We start from the raw sequence: 20494 nt of genomic DNA, 5'->3' as shown, positions 1-20494 counted from the left end.
AAGGTAAAGATCCAATGCAATGCCAAAGCTATAGACCCATTGCATTATTAAATGTCGATGTAAAAATCTTTGCTAAAGTCATGGCTAACAGACTGGCACCACTTATGAACCAACTGGTCCATGCTGATCAGGTGGGATTCATGGGGGGTCGGGAGGCCAGAGATGGTATCATTCGAACACTGGATCTTGCGAACTGGACTAGAGCCCACTCCAACCCTGTCGTATTTTTGTCTACAGATGCTGAAAAAGCTTTCGACAGGGTGGAGTGGGCTTTAATAGAGGGGGTGTTAAAACATGTAGGGTTGCAGGAGAATATGTGCACTAGAATAATGAGTTTATATACATATCCCAACACGAGGGTTAGGGTTAATGGAGTGATGTCAGAGTCCTTTGATATTAAAAATGGAACGCGACAGGGCTGCCCACTGTCGCCATTGATTTTTGCTTTGACATTGGAGCCATTTTTGTGTAGGGTGAGAGGGGACTCCAGCATACGGGGCTTAGAGGTGAGTGGGCAGGGGCATAAGGTCTCTGCATATGTGGATGATATGTTATTTTATTTGGTAGATCCCCACATCTCGTTGCCAAACTTGATGAAGGAATTTGAAATCGCAGGAAAATTGTCGAATATGAAGATCAATTTTGATAAGAGTGTAGCAATAACATGGGGTATTGGAGGGGAACGAAGGAAACAGCTAATGGAACACTTCCCCTTTAAATGGCAGGACAGAATGATGAGGTACCTGGGGGTGAAGATCGGATTCGATCTAAAAGAGATAGTAAGCGAGAATTATTATCCTTTGTTGGGGAAAGTAAAACAGGATCTGGAGACCTGGGACCGGCCATGCTTTTCTTGGCTTGGTAGAATATCTATTATTAAAATGAATGTGCTTCCAAGGTTTCTCTACTTGTTTCAGTCTTTACCAATTGTAGTCCCCTCCCCGTTTTTTAGTCATCTGAGAAGTATTATTGGGAAGTTTATTGGGAGAGGTCATAGGACACGGGTTAACCACAAATTACAGACGGCGGACAGAGAAATGGGGGGACTTGCTGCGCCTGACCTAAAGTTATATTATGAAGCTGCCTCCTTAGTCCGAATTATAGATTGGAATCAGAACGGGGAAGAGAAAAGATGGGTCCCCCTGGAGGAGAAAATCCTAGGAAAACCTATTGGTAATATTCCCTGGACGCATGAGAGATGCGGGGGAAGAGTTCATAAAAAGGGGACGGAATTGGTTAGAAATACACTGAAGATTTTTGATAAGTGGAGAAACAACCCAGAGATGTCGCCTTGGCCCACCCCATTGATTCCTATTTTTGGTAATGATAGATTTCCAGCAGGAATGGACCCCCGTGACTATCCACACTGGAATAAGGCGCAGGTACAGAGGGCTAAAGATATAGTGGTAGATGCAGAGTGGACACCGATTAGGAATTTAGTAGATATTAGGAAGAAGGTATATCTGGACGATTGGAGATATGCTCAAATAAAATCTTTTCTGAGAAGCTGTGGAACTAGGGAAGAACTGAGTAGGAACCTAACCCCGTTTAAAAAGTTATGCAGAGAAGGGGGACAGAAAAAGGGGAATTTGTCAAAAGTTTATAGGATCCTCAGGGGGAAGAGGGATTACACCTTTAAAGTAAGGGAAAAGTGGGAGACTGAATTGGGGAGAAATTTCTCGGAGGAACAATGGAAAAAGGCGACATCTCTGGCTAGTAAATCAGCAATACCCACTAAAGGGCAAGAAGCCGGATATAAGATTTTTATTAGGTGGTATTACACGCCGGATAGGCTGAGTAAGATGTTCCCAGGTACCTCATCATTATGTTGGAGATGTGAAGAAGACAAAGGAGATATGTTACACGTATTCTGGGGATGTAGTAAATTGAAGAAATTTTGGAGTGAAGTTAGGGGTTTTGTTAATCAGATGATGGCATTGGAAATTCAGGAGGACCCAGCACTATTTCTCCTTCATTGCATCGACTGGCCAAGTAAAAAATATAGGAACTCTTTACTTAAATTTTTGATCAACGTGGCTAGAGTTCTTGTGGCAAGACATTGGAAAACAACTCAAAGCCCCAATATAAAAGAATGGTTTAGTAAAATAAATGAAATACAAAAAATGGAAGAATTGACCAGTTATGTGCAGGGAAGGGTAGGGATGCATGAGGGTAGATGGACCCAATGGGAACAGTTCAAGAAATCAAAAGAATATGAAAAAGAAATGTGGGGAGCATGAGAAATGATGGAAGACCATGGGCTCGTTGGCAGAGATTTGATAATATAAGAACCCATATATTATAGATGAAATATTTGAGGACTAACCCGGTACATGAATGAATGAGTGTTGAATGAGATGAGGATGGTATGAGAGAGTGGTATGAAATGGTTTGTTTTCTTTTTTATTGATATTAAAAATTAGTTATAATATTGGAAGTCATAAGTCAATGTGAGGATGAGGATAGGGGGTATAGTAAGAAAGAATATTTATGGTATTTAAACTTAACTAGAGAAGGAAAGAATTTGTTAATGATTTCCTATTGTACATGTTTGGTGGAAAAAATTTTGTGTATAAATAAAGATATTTAAAAAAAAAAAAACTGCCTCAGGTAAACTTTAAATAATGGCATAGACCCTATTCACTTTTACTAACAATTAGAAATTCAGGTATGGTGGTGAACTGGGGTTTTAGGTTACTCTGACTTTCATTTTGTTCAGAAAAATGTAAAACCTGGGGTGCTCGGATAGTACTTATTAAAATCGAAATTGATCCGGATCACCAGATATCCAGATCCGGTTCAAATATGCAAATCCGACCTTTTAGATATCCGCGTGAACGCAGATATCTGGACGCATTATCCACGGATATCCGACCTATATGGATATCTGGATAGAAAAACCGGAAGTACCCTTTAAAATGCTTCCAAAACGTTTTGGAAGGTGAAAAATACCCCTATCCACCCTCTCCTCCCTGTTCATGGATCTTGTCTTCCAGGGATTTGTAGGATGTCAAAAGCAAGCTCACATACATTAGCCAGGAATCAAAACCAGGTCATCTGCTTGGAACGCAGCTATGCTCACCACTATACCACCAACGTTACATGGTGAAGACAGCCAGTTCAGAGAGATGAATCTACATGGCTATCTGGGGTTCTCTTCGGACAACTGTTGAACACAAAAGGCAATGCCGTCCCTGGGTGGGCTTGAACCACCAACCTTTCGGTTAACAGCCGAATGCGCTAACCAATTGCGCCACAGAGACTGTGCATGAAGTTGCTGCTAAATGGCTATCTGGGGTTCTCTTCGGACAACTGTTGAACACAAAAGGTGCACAAAAGTTTAACACCACTTTTTCCTACAACAAAGCATTCACTGTGTGGCAGCAGAGTGGTGCAGTGGAAGCATGCTGGGCCCCTAACCCAGAGGTTGATGGATTGAAACCATCCTCTGCCAGGTGTACTTTGTTTTTTATACCTTGCTTTACCACATGGGCCAATCGGCGGCCATAGCCCCTTAAGAGAAAGTGTCATTAGGGCCTTGCTGTAACATAGATTGTAGTGTAACTATTTCAACTAATGCACCCTTCTTAAACTTGAAGATTGTATACAATTGTAAGCAGACTGCAGAGTGGCGCAGCAGAAGTGTGCTGGGCCCACAACCCAGAGGTCGATGGATTGAAACCATCCTCTGCTAGGCATGATTTCATTTTTGCACCTCACTTTATTGCATGGGCAAAACGGTTTCCATAGCCCTATAAGAGAAAGTGTAATAAGGGCCCTGCCGTAACATAGATATTACGGTAGCTAAGACTACTCCTGGGCCTTTCTAGTAGTTGAAGAGATGAGTGAACTGGCTGGCTTCAGCATGAAACGTTGGTGGTATAGTGGTGAGCATAGCTTCCAAGCAGTTGACCTGGGTTTGATTCCTGGCCAATGTATGTGAGCTTGCTTTTGACATCCTACAAATCCCTGGAAGACAAGATCCATGAAAGAGGAGGAGGAGGAGGAGGAGGAACGGGATTTTATCTTTGTAATCGGTTTCGGATCCGGATATCTGCAATATCCCTGGATATCCGGGTCATGCGTCAAACTATCTGCAGATAGCTACCAGGATTTGGGCCCAACAATCTGGAATCCGGATCCAGCCGGATAGCGTAAAAATGGTCGGATATCCGGGTTACCCGGATATCCAGAATCTGGATGAGCATCCCTGTGTAAAAACCCCCAAATAAAAATACAAATAATTTAGACTGTCTCAGCAGCTGATTCTGTACCATAGTTTCTTTGTTGTTGTGAAGATCTTGAATGATTAAACATGGCTTGTTCTCTCTCACTCATCTTCCTTGGAGATAGAGAGCTTCGCTCAGCATCATTATGTTGGCCTACTCGCCTGTCCTCTTCACATTTCTCTAATCTATCTTGTGACTTGAAATCTGAGAAAAAAATGAAAAAAATGTGTAAGTATGTGAAAACTTACTTTTAGCATTTAGCACTTAAAAAAAAAAGACGATACAATTTATGCAATAAAAACAATAAACAAAAAGGGTATTTTTAGGTACAAGCACTTTATTGTCATTGTGTAATAAAATGAAATTACTGTTCATGACAACCCCCAAGGTGCATATAAAAACTGTATATGACAGTAACAAAGATTGAAATAGAGGAGTAAAAGTATATAAAAAAAAAGATAAAGTATAAAATTAATCAACATTTCTTAACTTTCTTACACCCTTACTTTGGATTTGTTGTTCTGATTTTTTACCCTGTGATCTCCTTTTGTTTGCAGTGTCATAGTCTTTTGAGGGTCCGGAAATGTTGCATGGTTGTAGCTCTGGTTCTAGTCTCTGGCCTGAGTTTGACCTCTTACTGACATGTTTCTTCTCATCACTTCTCTTGGGTGTGTGGGTTCCAGCAAGACTGTCATTCATTTCTTGTGTTATGAAGATAATAAAAATATAGATACATTTAGGTAGAGATTTGCTGTAATATACCTATAACCCGGTAATGGATATATGGCATAAAGTTACTGATTATCTATTTTGTTTGTTATTTCTATCATAGTTAGTCTCATATCATGTTAAAGAAGTGCTACTGAGCACTGATTTGATTTTCTTATTTAATAAAAGAAGAAATTAAGAAGTTTAAATTTGAAATGGAGTCAGGATGTATGCCTGTGTGCTGGGCTGGCGTAAACTGGCCCAGCACCCAGGCATGCATGCTGGCATATATCCTGGCTCTCAGTAGATGGATCCAGCACCTGTGAATCACTTCACTTGTTCTCCAACATTGATTGGGGTCCACGTAAGGGCAGAAACAATATCTGACCTCCGATCAGAAAGCACTAGTTCCCAATATTGACAGATAGTGGGATATTAGACACTTTACTTGATCTAGACTAGTGGTTAGGTCTCTCCCGTGGGGGCCTGTCATCACCGTGGGAGAGTCTATTAGGGTTAATTTGTGCACAACTTATGTTGAAGCTAACGCCCTCCTTTTACTGTACCTGTTTTGAATGCAAGGTGTGTAATCTGCCCGTTATTCGAGCTCTGCATACTTGTGCAGGTAGTCAATTCAGGTGCAGCGTCTGTTTGGAAGCACTGCCATTCCTTTCTGCTGTATCTGTGCTGTCTGTTGGGGTGTGGGGAAGATTCCCTAAAGGCATTCAAGTAATTAAGGCACTGGGAAAGTTGGATGCAGGACAAAGCCAAAAAATGGGTCACCCTGCTCCTGCAAAATTTGCAGTGGCGCTAATTACTATTCCCTCTTCAGGACGCCATGGAGTCAGGGGTAAGATATAGTTCAACTTTCAGCTATTGCTGGCAGCTGAATTACGCTGGTTTTTAGTAATTTTGGCTCAGTCTTTTGACACATTACGGCATATGGCGGTGCATGGTGCACCCAAATTTCCAGAGCCCTTATTGCCTGTCTCATCCCTATAGATGATCCAGATGTATCACATGGTTAGACACCCTCCAGCCCCTGAGGAAGGGGTTGTTTTAGTAAACTAGTCGTCGTCTTTTTTTTTTCTATCAGTTTTATACTACAAGTAATGTTTCATAGCAAAGAGGAAAATTTGAGATTTATACCGCTTTAATGGACATCCGAGGTAAAAAAATGGGGAATCATAGCACATAAATAGGTGAGGGCATTGTTGCAGACACCGTGGTGTCTGCTCTCTCCTGAGATGCTTTGCTTGCATGCAAATCATTTTGATACAGGCCCCAACCAGAGGTAGTTGCCAACCTTTGAGCCGGATTTAGCTGATCGAACATGCACAGCATCTCAGTGACACCACTCTCACTGTCTTATTCCAAATGTGAGAACATCAGGAGCGTGGTCAGAGTGGTGGTACTAAGCTGTTACTCAGCCACCTAGATCCAGTGTAACGATCGGTGTCAGCAAGAACAGTTTTTCTGATTATTGGTGATCTGCAGTATCACCAATAATACAGATGTTATACCTGATTATGTGGTGATCTGCAGAATCACCAATAATGCAAGTATAACAAGACACAGGACACCCAGGTGTAAGATAAGTGTTTGGTGCAACAGTAAATATAGATAGAGATACCCACTATCCCAGGGGAGCTGGTAAAGGGAGGTATCTCTATAGAACACTGGAATCAGTACTCCAGCAGGCTGGAGACACAGATGAATTAGTGATAGGTTCACCCGAGGAGCGGGTGATGCACAGTAAGACAACGTATACTGATCATTCGTGGAGCGGGTGATTCAGACTGTACTGCAGCAGGTGATCACCTGAGGGGCAGGAGATCAAGACTGTACTGTAGCTTCTGATCACCTGAGGAGCTGGTGATGAGGACAGTACCGTAGTAACTAGTCACCTGAGGAGCAGGTGATTAAGACTGTACTGCAGCTATCAACCTGAGGAGCAGGTGATTAAGACTGTACTGCAGCTATCAACCTGAGGAGCAGGTGATTAAGACTGTACTGCAGCTATCAACCTGAGGAGCAGGTGATTACTAAACTGAGAATCCCTCACCAGAACTAAGCTCACTGGTGAGGGTAGAAGAGTCAGACAAGCAGGATCGGCAACACACGGACAGATACGGTACAAAGACAGAAGACTGAATCAGAGTGAGGTATAAGCTGAGTCGGCAACAAGATCAGATAGGCATAGGCACAGAATCAGAAGACAGAGGAGTAGTCAAGGCTAGCAGAGGGTCATAACAAATAATACAATTCAATTAGTACTTTAAGCTATCAACAGTATCTGGCAAAGTGTGGATTCCCAGCTCCTGCTGGTTCTAGCACACTTTCGGATCTGACTAAGGTCTGAGTGCTAACACGTAGCATTTGCAACAGCAGAAGAAGAGCAACTGACAGGCAGGTCCTATATATACTCAGAGCGCTCCACAGCGCCGCCCCAGTCACTCAGCCAATCTGAAGCACTACTGGAGTCAGCTGACCGGCGGATCAGCTGACTCCCCTTCTACTTGCATAAAGGCCCTGTCGCCTGGCGCCCTCAGTATATGTGCAACTGAGAGACCAGGCAAAACTCCAACATGTAACTGCGCGGCGGAGGCCGCCGGCTGAGACGCGGACACGGCCGCCATGCCGCTCACTGCCGCGGCGGCCTCTCCGCTATCTATTACAGTACCCCCCCCCCCCTGAGGAGTGGACCCTGGACACTTCTTACACAGCTTCTCAGGGTGTAACTCGTGAAACTCTTTTTTTAGCTCCTCAGCATGCATGCGGCAATCTGGCACCCAAGTTCTCTCTTCCAGATCATACCCTTTCCAATGGACCAGGTACTGTACAGAATTCTGCACCAACTGAGAATCTAAAATCTTCTCGATCTCATACTCAGGTTGGCTGTCAATTATCACAGGGTGGGGGGTGGGAGAGGAATCCACATGCACGGCAGGCTTCAGCAAAGAAACATGAAATGATCTCACACCTCTCATGCTAGCTGAGAGATCAATCACATATGTCACATCATTAATCTTTCTGGACACAGGATATCGGCCTACAAATCTGGGTCCCAACTTAGGTGATGGTTGCTTTAAGGCCAGATGCCGAGTAGACACCCACACCATGTCTCCTGGGGAAAACCTCCACTCTACAGACCGCCTCTTATCCGCCTGTTTTTTCTGAGTCTGGAAGGCTTTCCCCAGATTCCTTTTAACTAGCACCCAAATCTCCTTTAATGCCCTTTGCCAATCCTCTAGAGCCGGAAAAGGAGAAGATGCCACTGGTATTGAAGAAAATTTGGGAGATCTACCCGAAACCACCTGGAAAGGAGAAAAACCTGAAGAGGAACTCTTTAGGTTATTATGTGCAAATTCTGCAAATGGCAGGAACTTTACCCAATCTGACTGTGCATCTGCCACATAACACCTAAGAAATTGCTCCAGGGACTGGTTAACCCTTTCGGTCTGTCCGTTGGTCTGTGGGTGGTAGCCTGATGAAAATGACAGGTCCATACCGAGCTGGTGGCAAAAAGCTCTCCAGAATTTCGACACAAACTGGACTCCCCTATCTGACACCACATTCTCCGGAATGCCATGCAGCCGGAAAATGTGCTGAAAAAAAAGATCAGCCAATTCCTGGGCCGAGGGGAGTCCTTTCAACGGGACGAAATGAGCCATTTTACTGAACCTATCAACTACCACCCAGATGACCGTCTTGCCCTCTGACCTGGGAAGTGCTCCTACAAAGTCCATAGACAAATGAGTCCATGGTTCACTTGGCACTGGCAACGGTTGTAGCGTACCAACTGGTGCTTGACGAGAGGGCTTATTTCTGGCACACACAGAGCACTCTCTCACAAACTCTTTGCAATCAAGTTCCAAAGAAGGCCACCATACACATCTGGCCAGTAGGTCCTGAGTTCGAGCAGCCCCGGGATGCCCTGCATTCTTATGGGCGTGAAACAACTGCAGGAGTTGTAAGCGAAAAGGAAGTGGCACAAACAGTATTGCTGACTGTACTGTACTGCAGCTGTACTGCACTGCAACTGTACTGCAGCTATCTGTACTCTGTACCAGCTATCTGGACTGTACTGCAGCTATCAACCTGAGGAGCAGGTGAATACTAAACTGAGAATCCCTCACCAGAACTAAGCTCACTGGTGAGGGTAGAAGAGTCAGACAAGCAGGATCGGCAACACACGGACAAGTACAGTACAAAGACAGAAGACTGAATCAGAGTGAGGTATAAGCTGAGTCGGCAACAAGATCAGATAGGTAAAGGCACAGAATCAGAAGAGTAGTCAAGGCTAGCAGAGGGTCATAACAAATAATACAATTCAATTAGTACTTTAAGCTATCAACAGAATCTGACTAAGTGTGGATCCCCAGCTCCTGCTGGTTCTTGCACACTTTCGGATCTGACTAAGGTCTGAGTGCCAACACGTAACATTTGCAACAGCAGACGAAGAGCAACTGACAGGCAGGTCCTATATATACTCAGAGCGCTCCACAGCGCCACCCCAGTCACTCAGCCGATCCGAAGCACTACTGGAGTCAGCTGACCGGCGGATCAGCTGACTCCCCTTCTACTTGCATAAAGGCCCTGTCGCCTGGCGTGCGCGCGTAGCCCTCAGTCTATGTGCAACTGAGAGACCAGGCAAAACTCCAACATGTAACTGCGCGGCGGAGGCCGCCGGCTGAGACGCGGACACGGCCGCCATGCCGCTCACTGCCGCGGCGGCCTCTCCGCTATCTATTACAGTACCCCCCCCCCCCTGAGGAGTGGACCCTGGACACTTCTTACACAGCTTCTCAGGGTGTAACTCGTGAAACTCTTTTTTTAGCTCCTCAGCATGCATGCGGCAATCTGGCACCCAAGTTCTCTCTTCCAGATCATACCCTTTCCAATGGACCAGGTACTGTACAGAATTCTGCACCAACTGAGAATCTAAAATCTTCTCGATCTCATACTCAGGTTGGCTGTCAATTATCACAGGGTGGGGGGTGGGAGAGGAATCCACATGCACGGCAGGCTTCAGCAAAGAAACATGAAATGATCTCACACCTCTCATGCTAGCTGAGAGATCAATCACATATGTCACATCATTAATCTTTCTGGACACAGGATATCGGCCTACAAATCTGGGTCCCAACTTAGGTGATGGTTGCTTTAAGGCCAGATGCCGAGTAGACACCCACACCATGTCTCCTGGGGAAAACCTCCACTCTACAGACCGCCTCTTATCCGCCTGTTTTTTCTGAGTCTGGAAGGCTTTCCCCAGATTCCTTTTAACTAGCACCCAAATCTCCTTTAATGCCCTTTGCCAATCCTCTAGAGCCGGAAAAGGAGAAGATGCCACTGGTATTGAAGAAAATTTGGGAGATCTACCCGAAACCACCTGGAAAGGAGAAAAACCTGAAGAGGAACTCTTTAGGTTATTATGTGCAAATTCTGCAAATGGCAGGAACTTTACCCAATCTGACTGTGCATCTGCCACATAACACCTAAGAAATTGCTCCAGGGACTGGTTAACCCTTTCGGTCTGTCCGTTGGTCTGTGGGTGGTAGCCTGATGAAAATGACAGGTCCATACCGAGCTGGTGGCAAAAAGCTCTCCAGAATTTCGACACAAACTGGACTCCCCTATCTGACACCACATTCTCCGGAATGCCATGCAGCCGGAAAATGTGCTGAAAAAAAAGATCAGCCAATTCCTGGGCCGAGGGGAGTCCTTTCAACGGGACGAAATGAGCCATTTTACTGAACCTATCAACTACCACCCAGATGACCGTCTTGCCCTCTGACCTGGGAAGTGCTCCTACAAAGTCCATAGACAAATGAGTCCATGGTTCACTTGGCACTGGCAACGGTTGTAGCGTACCAACTGGTGCTTGACGAGAGGGCTTATTTCTGGCACACACAGAGCACTCTCTCACAAACTCTTTGCAATCAAGTTCCAAAGAAGGCCACCATACACATCTGGCCAGTAGGTCCTGAGTTCGAGCAGCCCCGGGATGCCCTGCATTCTTATGGGCGTGAAACAACTGCAGGAGTTGTAAGCGAAAAGGAAGTGGCACAAACAGTATTGCTGACTGTACTGTACTGCAGCTGTACTGCACTGCAACTGTACTGCAGCTATCTGTACTCTGTACCAGCTATCTGGACTGTACTGCAGCTATCAACCTGAGGAGCAGGTGAATACTAAACTGAGAATCCCTCACCAGAACTAAGCTCACTGGTGAGGGTAGAAGAGTCAGACAAGCAGGATCGGCAACACACGGACAAGTACAGTACAAAGACAGAAGACTGAATCAGAGTGAGGTATAAGCTGAGTCGGCAACAAGATCAGATAGGTAAAGGCACAGAATCAGAAGAGTAGTCAAGGCTAGCAGAGGGTCATAACAAATAATACAATTCAATTAGTACTTTAAGCTATCAACAGAATCTGACTAAGTGTGGATCCCCAGCTCCTGCTGGTTCTTGCACACTTTCGGATCTGACTAAGGTCTGAGTGCCAACACGTAACATTTGCAACAGCAGACGAAGAGCAACTGACAGGCAGGTCCTATATATACTCAGAGCGCTCCACAGCGCCACCCCAGTCACTCAGCCAATCCGAAGCACTACTGGAGTCAGCTGACCGGCGGATCAGCTGACTCCCCTTCTACTTGCATAAAGGCCCTGTCGCCTGGCGTGCGCGCGTAGCCCTCAGTCTATGTGCAACTGAGGGACCCAGCAAAACTCCAACATGTAACTGCGCGGCGGAGGCCACCGGCTGAGACGCGGATACGGCCGCCATGCCGCTCACCGCCGCGGCGGCCTCTCCGCTATCTATTACATCCAGTTCATAGGTCAACAATTTCCTCTGGTCAGAGCCTGTACTGGGACAATTTGCCTCTCAGGAGATAATGTACACTGGGGTAAGCGTCTGCAACAATTCCCTCACCCATTTATGGGCTCCGATTCCTCTGCTTTTTCACCTTGGACTTGCTTTAAGCAGAAACCAATGTGGGAGTGCTGTACAGTTAAGCGATCTCCCCTCCTGTCTAAACTTTCATAGTACCTCTTATGGTCCACTAACCAGTATGATTTCCCCCAGGCTTAGTGCAATGGCTTCAGAGCATCTCCAGCTGAAATATAGGTGGTCAATGGAGATGACCCAGCCATATTCAAACATTGTAAGGCCCCATTCACACTTAAAAGCACAAAACGATTAGCGCGGAAAAAAAATCACTGGACGCGGCAGTGATTTTTCCGCAATCATGATTAGCGCTTCTATAGCACTAAACGCGATCGCCGGAAAATCGCCTGAAAATGGTGCAGGCTACACGTTTGCATTTGGCGATTTGCGTTAATCACCGGCGAATAACGCAAATCGCCCAAGTAAGAACGGGCCCATAGGGTATTATAGCACTTGAGCGTTTTTCAAAAATCGTCGGCAAAGCGCTCTAGTGTGAATGGGCCCTAAAAGTCAATATAATTTCATGATGATTTAACCACAGCAGTGATGATCACCTTTTATTTGTTGCTCTGGCTGTCTTTCATGAGCTCCCTTCCTTCCAGTGTTGTTGCATTGTGGGGTTCCTGGTTTTGGAGATGCATCTGATTGTGTTGTGAGAGTTTGAGCTGACTGGTTAGAGTTGCGTTTTGTCCCATCATTTCCCCTCAGATCCTTTTTTTCCTTTTTATCCTTCCTGCAGTCTTGGTTTTGAACATCAATGTCAACTGTGTCTTGTGAGTCTGATGAATATGAAATAAATATTTTATTAAAGCAACATTTAGTTTCAAATATTTTATCTTGCCCTATCTTACAAAACACTGGTAAAGGCACCCTAGGTATAAACTGGTATCAATAACTGAAAAGTAGTACATGAGAGAGAGAAAACTGAAAAAAAAAACACATTTATTCATTCATGCACATAAGGACAACGCGTTTCACTAGTTCTGGCCTCACTTCCTCATGTCAGTACAGTGCCTTGACAGCAGTGTAGAAGAGCATAAGCACCTCTGTTCTCATTTCCCTGAGGAAGCGGGCCAGCACCCATGAAACGTGTTGAAACATTTATTTCCAATTATATTTGGATTGTCCCTCATGAGAGTAGCAGCTGAATCACACACCTGAAACAAGCATGCAGCTAGTCCAGTCAGACTTACATAAGGAACACTCCTAATGTGCATGCTTGTTCAGGGTCTATGACTAGAAGCATTAGAAGCAATAGATCAGCAGACAGCCAGGCAATTTGCATTGTTCATTCAATCCCTCTCACTTCAGGTATGCTTACAAAAAAACAACAAACAAACGTTTGTTGTGGACACTGTGTGAAACTGAAATCACACAACTAAAGATGGGCAAGGAGATGCAAATAATTCTGATTAGATGCAGGATTATGCAAAGTATGTATGCAAATTGATCTAGCTTCAAACTAGAAATGGAACAGTTAATTTCCACCTTGCCAGGATTCAATTGGCTCATTTTTCAAGTTGCATAAATTCGCATTAAAATTTCCATGAATTCTGAATTATTTGCACCTCATTGACCATCCCTACACACAACCGCTAATTTATATAGCTTTCAGTAATGGTGGCCATGACCTTATATCGCATAGGAGAAGGTGGCAAATTTGAACCACTTCATTACAGACAATTTCTAATTATTCTAGTCCAGATTTGCTGCAATGGGGTAACGGTAACCTGGGGCCCCTCCTGACACCTCACCCACCAGTAAATTAACCCTACAGGGCCCCCGAGTCCTTATGATATTCCTATGGGTGATGCTTTGAAAACTCAGGCGATGCCTCAATCAATGGCAAGGAAATGAACAGCGCTACTTAAAAACAGATAAGTGCCTACCTGCAAGAGAGTGTAAGCCCCACTTATGGGATAAAATACACACCGAGCATACACATGACCTGTCTACCATTGGAGGATGTTGCTTTTCTGTAACAGCTTGCATGCAACCTATTAAGTACTCGTCCCTCCCACTGCGAAGAAGTCATCCCCCTATGGGAGGGGACCTAACACTAACTAAATCCTAACCTATGCATATGCATAGCCTGGGTGCGCCACCAAGTAAAATTGAAAATTGCGCAAAAGGTGGATCAGCGCATCACCAGGTCGCCTCCGAATGGCCTCCAATCTGGGGGGGCTCAGCGCACCTCTGATTGGAGGCCATTCGGAGGCGACCTGGTGATGCGCTGATCCACCTTTTGATGCCTCAATCAAGCCTTATGCGCTTCTTACTTTGGTGCTATCACAGTTACAGCAAAGCCGTACTTGAAAAAAACAAAGAAAGTAAAAAAACAAGAACAGGAAAAAAAACCTTATAACCCGCACATAATTGCATCTGAGTACAATTGAAATAGAAAGAAAATTTTTAATAATAATAATAATAATAATAATAAATTACAAAAACCCTTTTACAGCACTGATAGTGGTTTGTGAAGTGTTTGTATGTGTGTACAGCAGCAACATTCATCTGTATGTATTATTTGAACTGGTCTGGCTAAGGCCCTTTCACACTGGCGCATTTTCAGTGCAATACATTACTCAATTTTAATGCAGGGTGATGCTAAAACAATTAAAGTCTATGGGACATTTCAGATCGGATGCGGTGCAATGCGCCGGAAATATTCGATTTGACACTAGGTCATCAGCGCGTTATGGGAAAGCATTTGCGGTGAGGCACATTGAGCAGAAGTCATATAAGTCAATGGCGATGCAGATATTTTAAATTGTTTGGCATCAGCATTGCAGTGCCCATGCGAGGACGCCAATTTTATAGTGACGTACATCCTGTTTGATAACTATAAAGGCGCCGTTTTTCAAACTATAGTATTCCACATGTGCAGTCGTGCAACATGCGCCACAAAATTAAAATCGCCAAACCACCAAATAATCTGGCTTTACGACAGAACATATTGCTTGCAATAAGTATTTCCACCACAGGAAGTGAGCAGTAGAGAGCCTCACTTCTGGTGTGTTTTGTCGCCAAGAATTACATGTAGGCCTCTTTCACAGTGCTACGTTAAAGTCGCACGTTAAAACAACATGTAATGCAGAATAACTTACAGCAATGAAAAATCAATGGGCTGTTCACAGTGCAGGCGTTGCGTTGGTGTCTAACGCTGCACGTTAAAAGAAAGTGCTGCATGCTATGTGTTATACACGTTTTTAGCTGCGTTAGACTGTTTGCACATGCTCAGTAATGTTTTTTTTTTATGTAACACATGCGCTGTTTTCGTTCCATCACTGTGCGATCAAACGGTGCACCAAATGCAGGGCTAAAGAATGCACTATAAAGTTCAAGTTATAGTGCACAATGCATTGCGTTAGGGGCACGTTGTGCGATCTTAACGTTGCATCAAACGCAACGTCCTGATGTGAAAGAGGCCTTAATGCACAGTAATGCAGGTATCTATGAAGCTTGTTTTTTTTGCAGTGCGTTGCGGTGCAATACTCTAATCGCACCGCAATGAAAACGCTGGTTGCCGATGTGATACCAGCCTGAAGTGTTCTGGAACTTTTGTATTCCTGAGAAGTGTTTTAGAGCAGCAGCAGTAGGAGACATTTCCTGTCATCTATCCTCGATGTCTTATCAAATAATTGAAAGACTTAGGACTTGTGTTACACAATTTATGTGATCGCTTACCAATGTGATCTTCTGGTTGCATTTACTGTATGAGTTTCAGAACATCTCCAGTGGAAATGTTTGAGGGCCCATCAAGAACAACCAAGCAACCCCAAAACCACTACATGAGTGAGTCTAATTTCATAACTATACACAGTAACCCCAGCAGTGGTCACCTTACCATGGATAAGTTGCTCCAGCTTTCTCTGATGTGCTTCCTTATTATTTCCAGTATTATGATTTTGTATGGGTTTTGCCATAGGGGATACGTTTGGTTGTATCAGTAACTGGTTAGAGCTTGGCCTTGGAACGTCACTTCTCCCCACATTGTTTCTATCCACTCTGTATACTTGGTTTCCAGTTTCATCTCTGATTACTTTGAGTGGAGCTGAAAAAATAAAAACAGATGTTTTAGCGTGGAGATTTTTTTTCTTAAGTATGAGCAACTCACACCAGTTGTAAACCTGTCATAGTGTAAATTACTTTGTGCTGCAGAGACTTATTAAACTATATTTGCAGTCACACCATACTACACCAGGCAATGGAAAGCACTACCGCTTGTCTGCACAGTATACCTGCACACTATTCTTTACTGTTCATTAATTATGAGAGGATAATGCATGCATGAAAGGTGATTATACAGGTGTTGCCAATGATTTCCTGTGCACTCTACATGAGGGTGGATTTAATTGCAGAACAAAATGTCAATACTGCAAGGAGGAGAGTTGCATTTCCGGAACTACATGGCTACAATGGGTGGAAGAGGACATGTTGGACATAAGGGGGAGGTGTCCATCAGAGGTTTTCTGGGGGGGGGCCATAGATCATAGTTACACCGCTGTAGCCAGCTGCTGAGCAGTAGGGGTGGTCAATGAGATGCAAATGATTTTGAGTTGATGCAGCATTATGCAAAGTTATGCTGCTTGAACATGAACCAATAAAATCCTGCTGAGATAAAATTTTATTGGTCCATTTTCAATCTGCATAAATTTGCATAATCCTGGATCAACTCGAAATTATTTGCATCCCCCTGACCATCCCTACTGAGCAGATACAAACCAGATACATTGCATGGGGTCTAATTTACTTAAGTTCTCTGGGACTGGACAAACCAGCAAACCTTAATCCTTACTGTAAAATCTTAAGAATATCTCCGTCCGAACTATAGGAGATCGTTCATATGGCAAAAAGCTAACTAGACTCATACACTGTATAAGCCAGTGTTGTTACACAACTATATTACGTCAACAGCTGCAGCCTTACCTTCTGATTTTCTTTTAGGTGCTCCCTTTGTATTTGCAGTTTCATATCTTTGCAACAGATTTTGCACTGATGGGCCTACATCTGTTACCGGTCTCTGCACCCCCATATTGTGGTTCAGCCTCACATCATCATTATTTCTCCCCACATCTATTGTTGTATCATTCCAACGTACTTGTTTCCCAGTTGTGATATCAGCCAAGCCTAGTGATGCAAACAAGGAAATATAGCAGAGGAACACTTAGCTTTACTTTACAGCCGTAGCATATTGGGTAAATGGACCAGGAGAATATCCAGCCCCTATGGTCAGTCTAAAGTAGTTTAATAACACTAAAGTGACCCCCCCAAAAAAACACTAATTCTGCAGTGTTGGCCCAGTGTTGGCCTAGTAGGCTTTATTGACCACCTGAGATGACCAAAAAGAAATGCTTTTGCCAAAACTTATCCAGCAGATAGAATGTAGTCTGTCCACAATGAAGCAATGACCTTATCCTCTTGAGTGTGCCAACACACTAGTGTAGGTCATTGCTTAACTGAGATACGCAAGACCCTTCACCACGACAAGGTAATGATCATAAAGGGGAATTGACAGCTAAAGTCAGTGCACTGGACAGTCAGTAGACACACAGAACTGCAAAATAACAATAGTGAGAAGCTATTCCAGCTACTGTTATGGAAGGTATTGTACCACTAGCCGCAGTGTGCACACCTGTGTCCAACAGCTAAAGTCAGTGCACTGGACAGTCAGAACTGGAATATAACAATAGCAGGAAAAACATTTAAGTAATTCGTGATATTTTTGCTCGAAAGTCAAATCTAACATTGTTTTTACAAAAATGTTATGAAAAGAATATCTGCATTTTCGCTCATCACTGCTCAATTCACAAAGCATTACCACATGCGGTAAAGCAAAAAACATTAGATCTTATCAAATAATTTGTAAAATGTCAATTTATAAAGGCTGTTGTCACATGGAAAACTGAAATTAGTTTGTGAGGTAAATAACTAATAAATGTTAATTCAGGAAGATGTTTGATATTTTATATCCAGCCTGGAGCTGTCGGTAAGATTAAAAGAAAGAAGAAAATGTGAAAACAAATTAAACTATTAAGGAAAATAGGAAAGTGAATGAAAACATATTTTCCTAAGTTCAGATGTATTGTATTACACAAATCCACAATTGTGTAAAATAGTAATACCCCCAAAAATTCTAATAGTTTTGGCCTGATAAAAAGTTTATGTTAATTTAATGCAACAACAAGACATCAATCAGTGAATTAAATTCCCCATGAATCTGTAAAATACCAAATGAAATATTGCATGAGGTAAAAAAAATTGTGATTTGTGATAGAGGTTTATTTTGTAAATGACCAAGCTGTACTGCATGTGTGAAAATCTTAGTGAATACTCAACAGATATCTGTTTTTTAACCCATGAGGTAAATTACCAAACATTAAATTTGTGCCAAACAGGTCTCAGTGAATTGAAGACTGTGAAGTGGCAATCAGAATGTAACACTACACAAGTTAGTTTTATTTTGTTACCACTTAACGACCACCTAACGCCAATAGGCGGCGGCTGGTCGTTAGTGGTTTTACATGGAAACGGCCGCTCTTTCCATGTCAGTTCACGGAAGGTGTCTCCGTGAACAGCCTGAGAGCCTCCGATCGTGGCTCGCAGGCTAAATGTAAACACGCAGGGAAGAAATCCCCACTGTTCACATCTTACGGTGCTGCTGCGCAGCAGCGCCGTAAAGGAGATTGGCGATTCCTGGCCTCTGATTGGCCGGGGATCGCCGGCATCTGATAGGCTGAAGCCTATCAGAGGCGGTGCAGGACCCATCGCCGTCCTGTGCCGCCCAGGGGAAGGAGGGGAGGGAGGGAAAGAGAGGGAGGCCCGATATTGAGCCCCCCCCGCAACACAAAGATAGCCGGGGGCGATCAGACCCCCCCCAGCAGGACATCCCCCTAGTGGGGAAAAAAGGGGGTAAGTCTGGTTGGCCTGGCTCAAACACGATCTGTGCTGTGGGCTGGAGAGCCCATTCAGCACAGATCGCAGCAAATGAGCCCGGTCCTTAATTAACCACTTGCGACCAGGGATTTTTTTAGTGATCGGTGCTGCGTGGGCTCTACAGCCCGCAGCACCAATCAGGAGTGCAGCAGGGCGATCAGACTACCCCCCTTTTTTCCCCACTAGGGGGATGTCCTGCTGGGGGGGTCTGATCGCCGCCGGCTGCATTTGCTTAGCGGGGGGGGGGGCTCTTCAAAGCCCCCCTCCGCAGCGTTCTCCGCCCTCTCGCCCGCTCCCTCCCTCTCCCTTCCCCTCTGAGCGGCGCAGGACGGATATCCGTCCTGCGCCTGATAGGATAGGCTTCTGCCTATCAGATGCCGGCGATCCCCGGCCAATCAGAGGCCGGGGATCGCCGATCTACGTCATGGCGCTGCTGCGCAGCAGCGCCGTATGATGTAAACAGCGTGGATTTCTTCCCCGCGTGTCTACATTTTGCCGGCGAGCCGCGATCGGCGGCTCTCCGGCTGTTCACGGAGACACCCTCCGTGAACTGACATGGAAAGGCTGCTCGAACGAGCGGCCGTTTCCGTGGAAACCCTCAGACAACCAGTTTACGCCAATCGGCGTTAGCTGGTCGTCAAGAGGTTAATAGGCAGCCTTACCTTGGATCAGTTGATTTGGTTTTCTTTTACATGTTTCTGTTGTATTCGCAGTTTGATTGTATTGTGAGGTTCCTGCATCATTGTCCAGATCTATCTCCTTTCTTATCATCTGCACTGGCTTATTGTTAGATTTCTGTCTCCGGTCAACATTTATCCTTCCTTCTATGGTCTCTTTATCCTTAATGCATACCTGGTTTCCAGTCACAATGCCAGCCAAGCCTTGTGATTCAAATATAAAGACAATTATTTTAAATCAATAACACTTATTTTTTGATTTTCTAATTGTTTAACTATAATAAAGAATAGTCTACTGCTTTGTTCTGCTTTGCTCGGGTAAGCCAGAAAAAAACTCACGGTGAAGTTACTGTCGAGGAAAGCGTCTTCTACTCACTGCAAGAGACGACCGCCAGGGCTGGAAGTTCCCAGAAAATAGACATGAGTGGCTGACAAGCAGTTTAATATACCATTGTCAATCGTGTTGCTTGAATTGGTCTCAATTCATTTGGGGGAAGCTGTAAGACTGACCAGGCCCCAAAATGCTGTCTTTTCTAGGTCACAAATCATTCTTAATATTACTAAAGCGAGTGAAGGAAATTTCTGGTGGTGAGTCCTGGTCTTGGGAGCAGTGAAATGTATCAAAAATGGCAAAATGTCATAGGAAGACCACTACGGGACAGAGGAACATGTTGCTGTTTGAAGAACAATGGTAAAAATATTTACAGTAGAAGATCCCTCTCTTTTACTCTACAGCTTTTTACCATTGTTTTTTAGACAGCAACATGTTCCTCCATCCTGTTTTAAACGGAACATGGGAGAGACATAATTACTTCAATTTTGTTTGTGGGGTCCCATCACTTTTGTACTCTACAGATGCTAATATCTGGCAAGTTCTGCTTTCAGATAAGTTCCAACACTGCAATCGAAATTCTCACTTGAATTCTGATGGTTGACCATTCCAACAAAATTCCATTACGTGCAATGAAGTGTAGGTAAACCCTCAAA

At 44.2% G+C, this 20494-nt stretch overlaps 1 protein-coding gene and 1 non-coding gene across 14 annotated transcripts in view; both read right to left on the bottom strand.

Annotated features, from left to right (window-relative positions):
• Positions 1–20494, bottom strand: part of LOC137525476 (peptidyl-prolyl cis-trans isomerase G-like) — a 309707-nt gene that overhangs the window by 70741 nt on the left and 218472 nt on the right. For 9 of the 13 annotated variants that reach the window (XM_068246576.1, XM_068246575.1, XM_068246574.1 and 6 more), the window contains 6 exons: positions 19493–19711; positions 16824–17024; positions 15742–15948; positions 12449–12673; positions 4736–4930; positions 4275–4433 (listed from right to left, as the gene is read on the bottom strand). In XM_068246576.1, coding sequence (XP_068102677.1) covers positions 4275–4433; positions 4736–4930; positions 12449–12673; positions 15742–15948; positions 16824–17024; positions 19493–19711 — 1206 coding nt within the window. The remainder of the gene's footprint in view (positions 1–4274; positions 4434–4735; positions 4931–12448; positions 12674–15741; positions 15949–16823; positions 17025–19492; positions 19712–20494) is intronic. The other 4 variants (XM_068246581.1, XM_068246583.1, XM_068246585.1 and 1 more) reach the window with 4 other exon arrangements.
• Positions 3190–3263, bottom strand: TRNAN-GUU (transfer RNA asparagine (anticodon GUU)). Its single transcript has one exon. It is a non-coding gene; the product is annotated as a tRNA-Asn (tRNA).

The sequence above is a fragment of the Hyperolius riggenbachi genome, chromosome 7, assembly GCF_040937935.1.
Source record: "Hyperolius riggenbachi isolate aHypRig1 chromosome 7, aHypRig1.pri, whole genome shotgun sequence".
Taxonomy (NCBI): domain Eukaryota; kingdom Metazoa; phylum Chordata; class Amphibia; order Anura; family Hyperoliidae; genus Hyperolius; species Hyperolius riggenbachi.
This window is presented reverse-complemented; position numbering and strand designations above follow the sequence as displayed.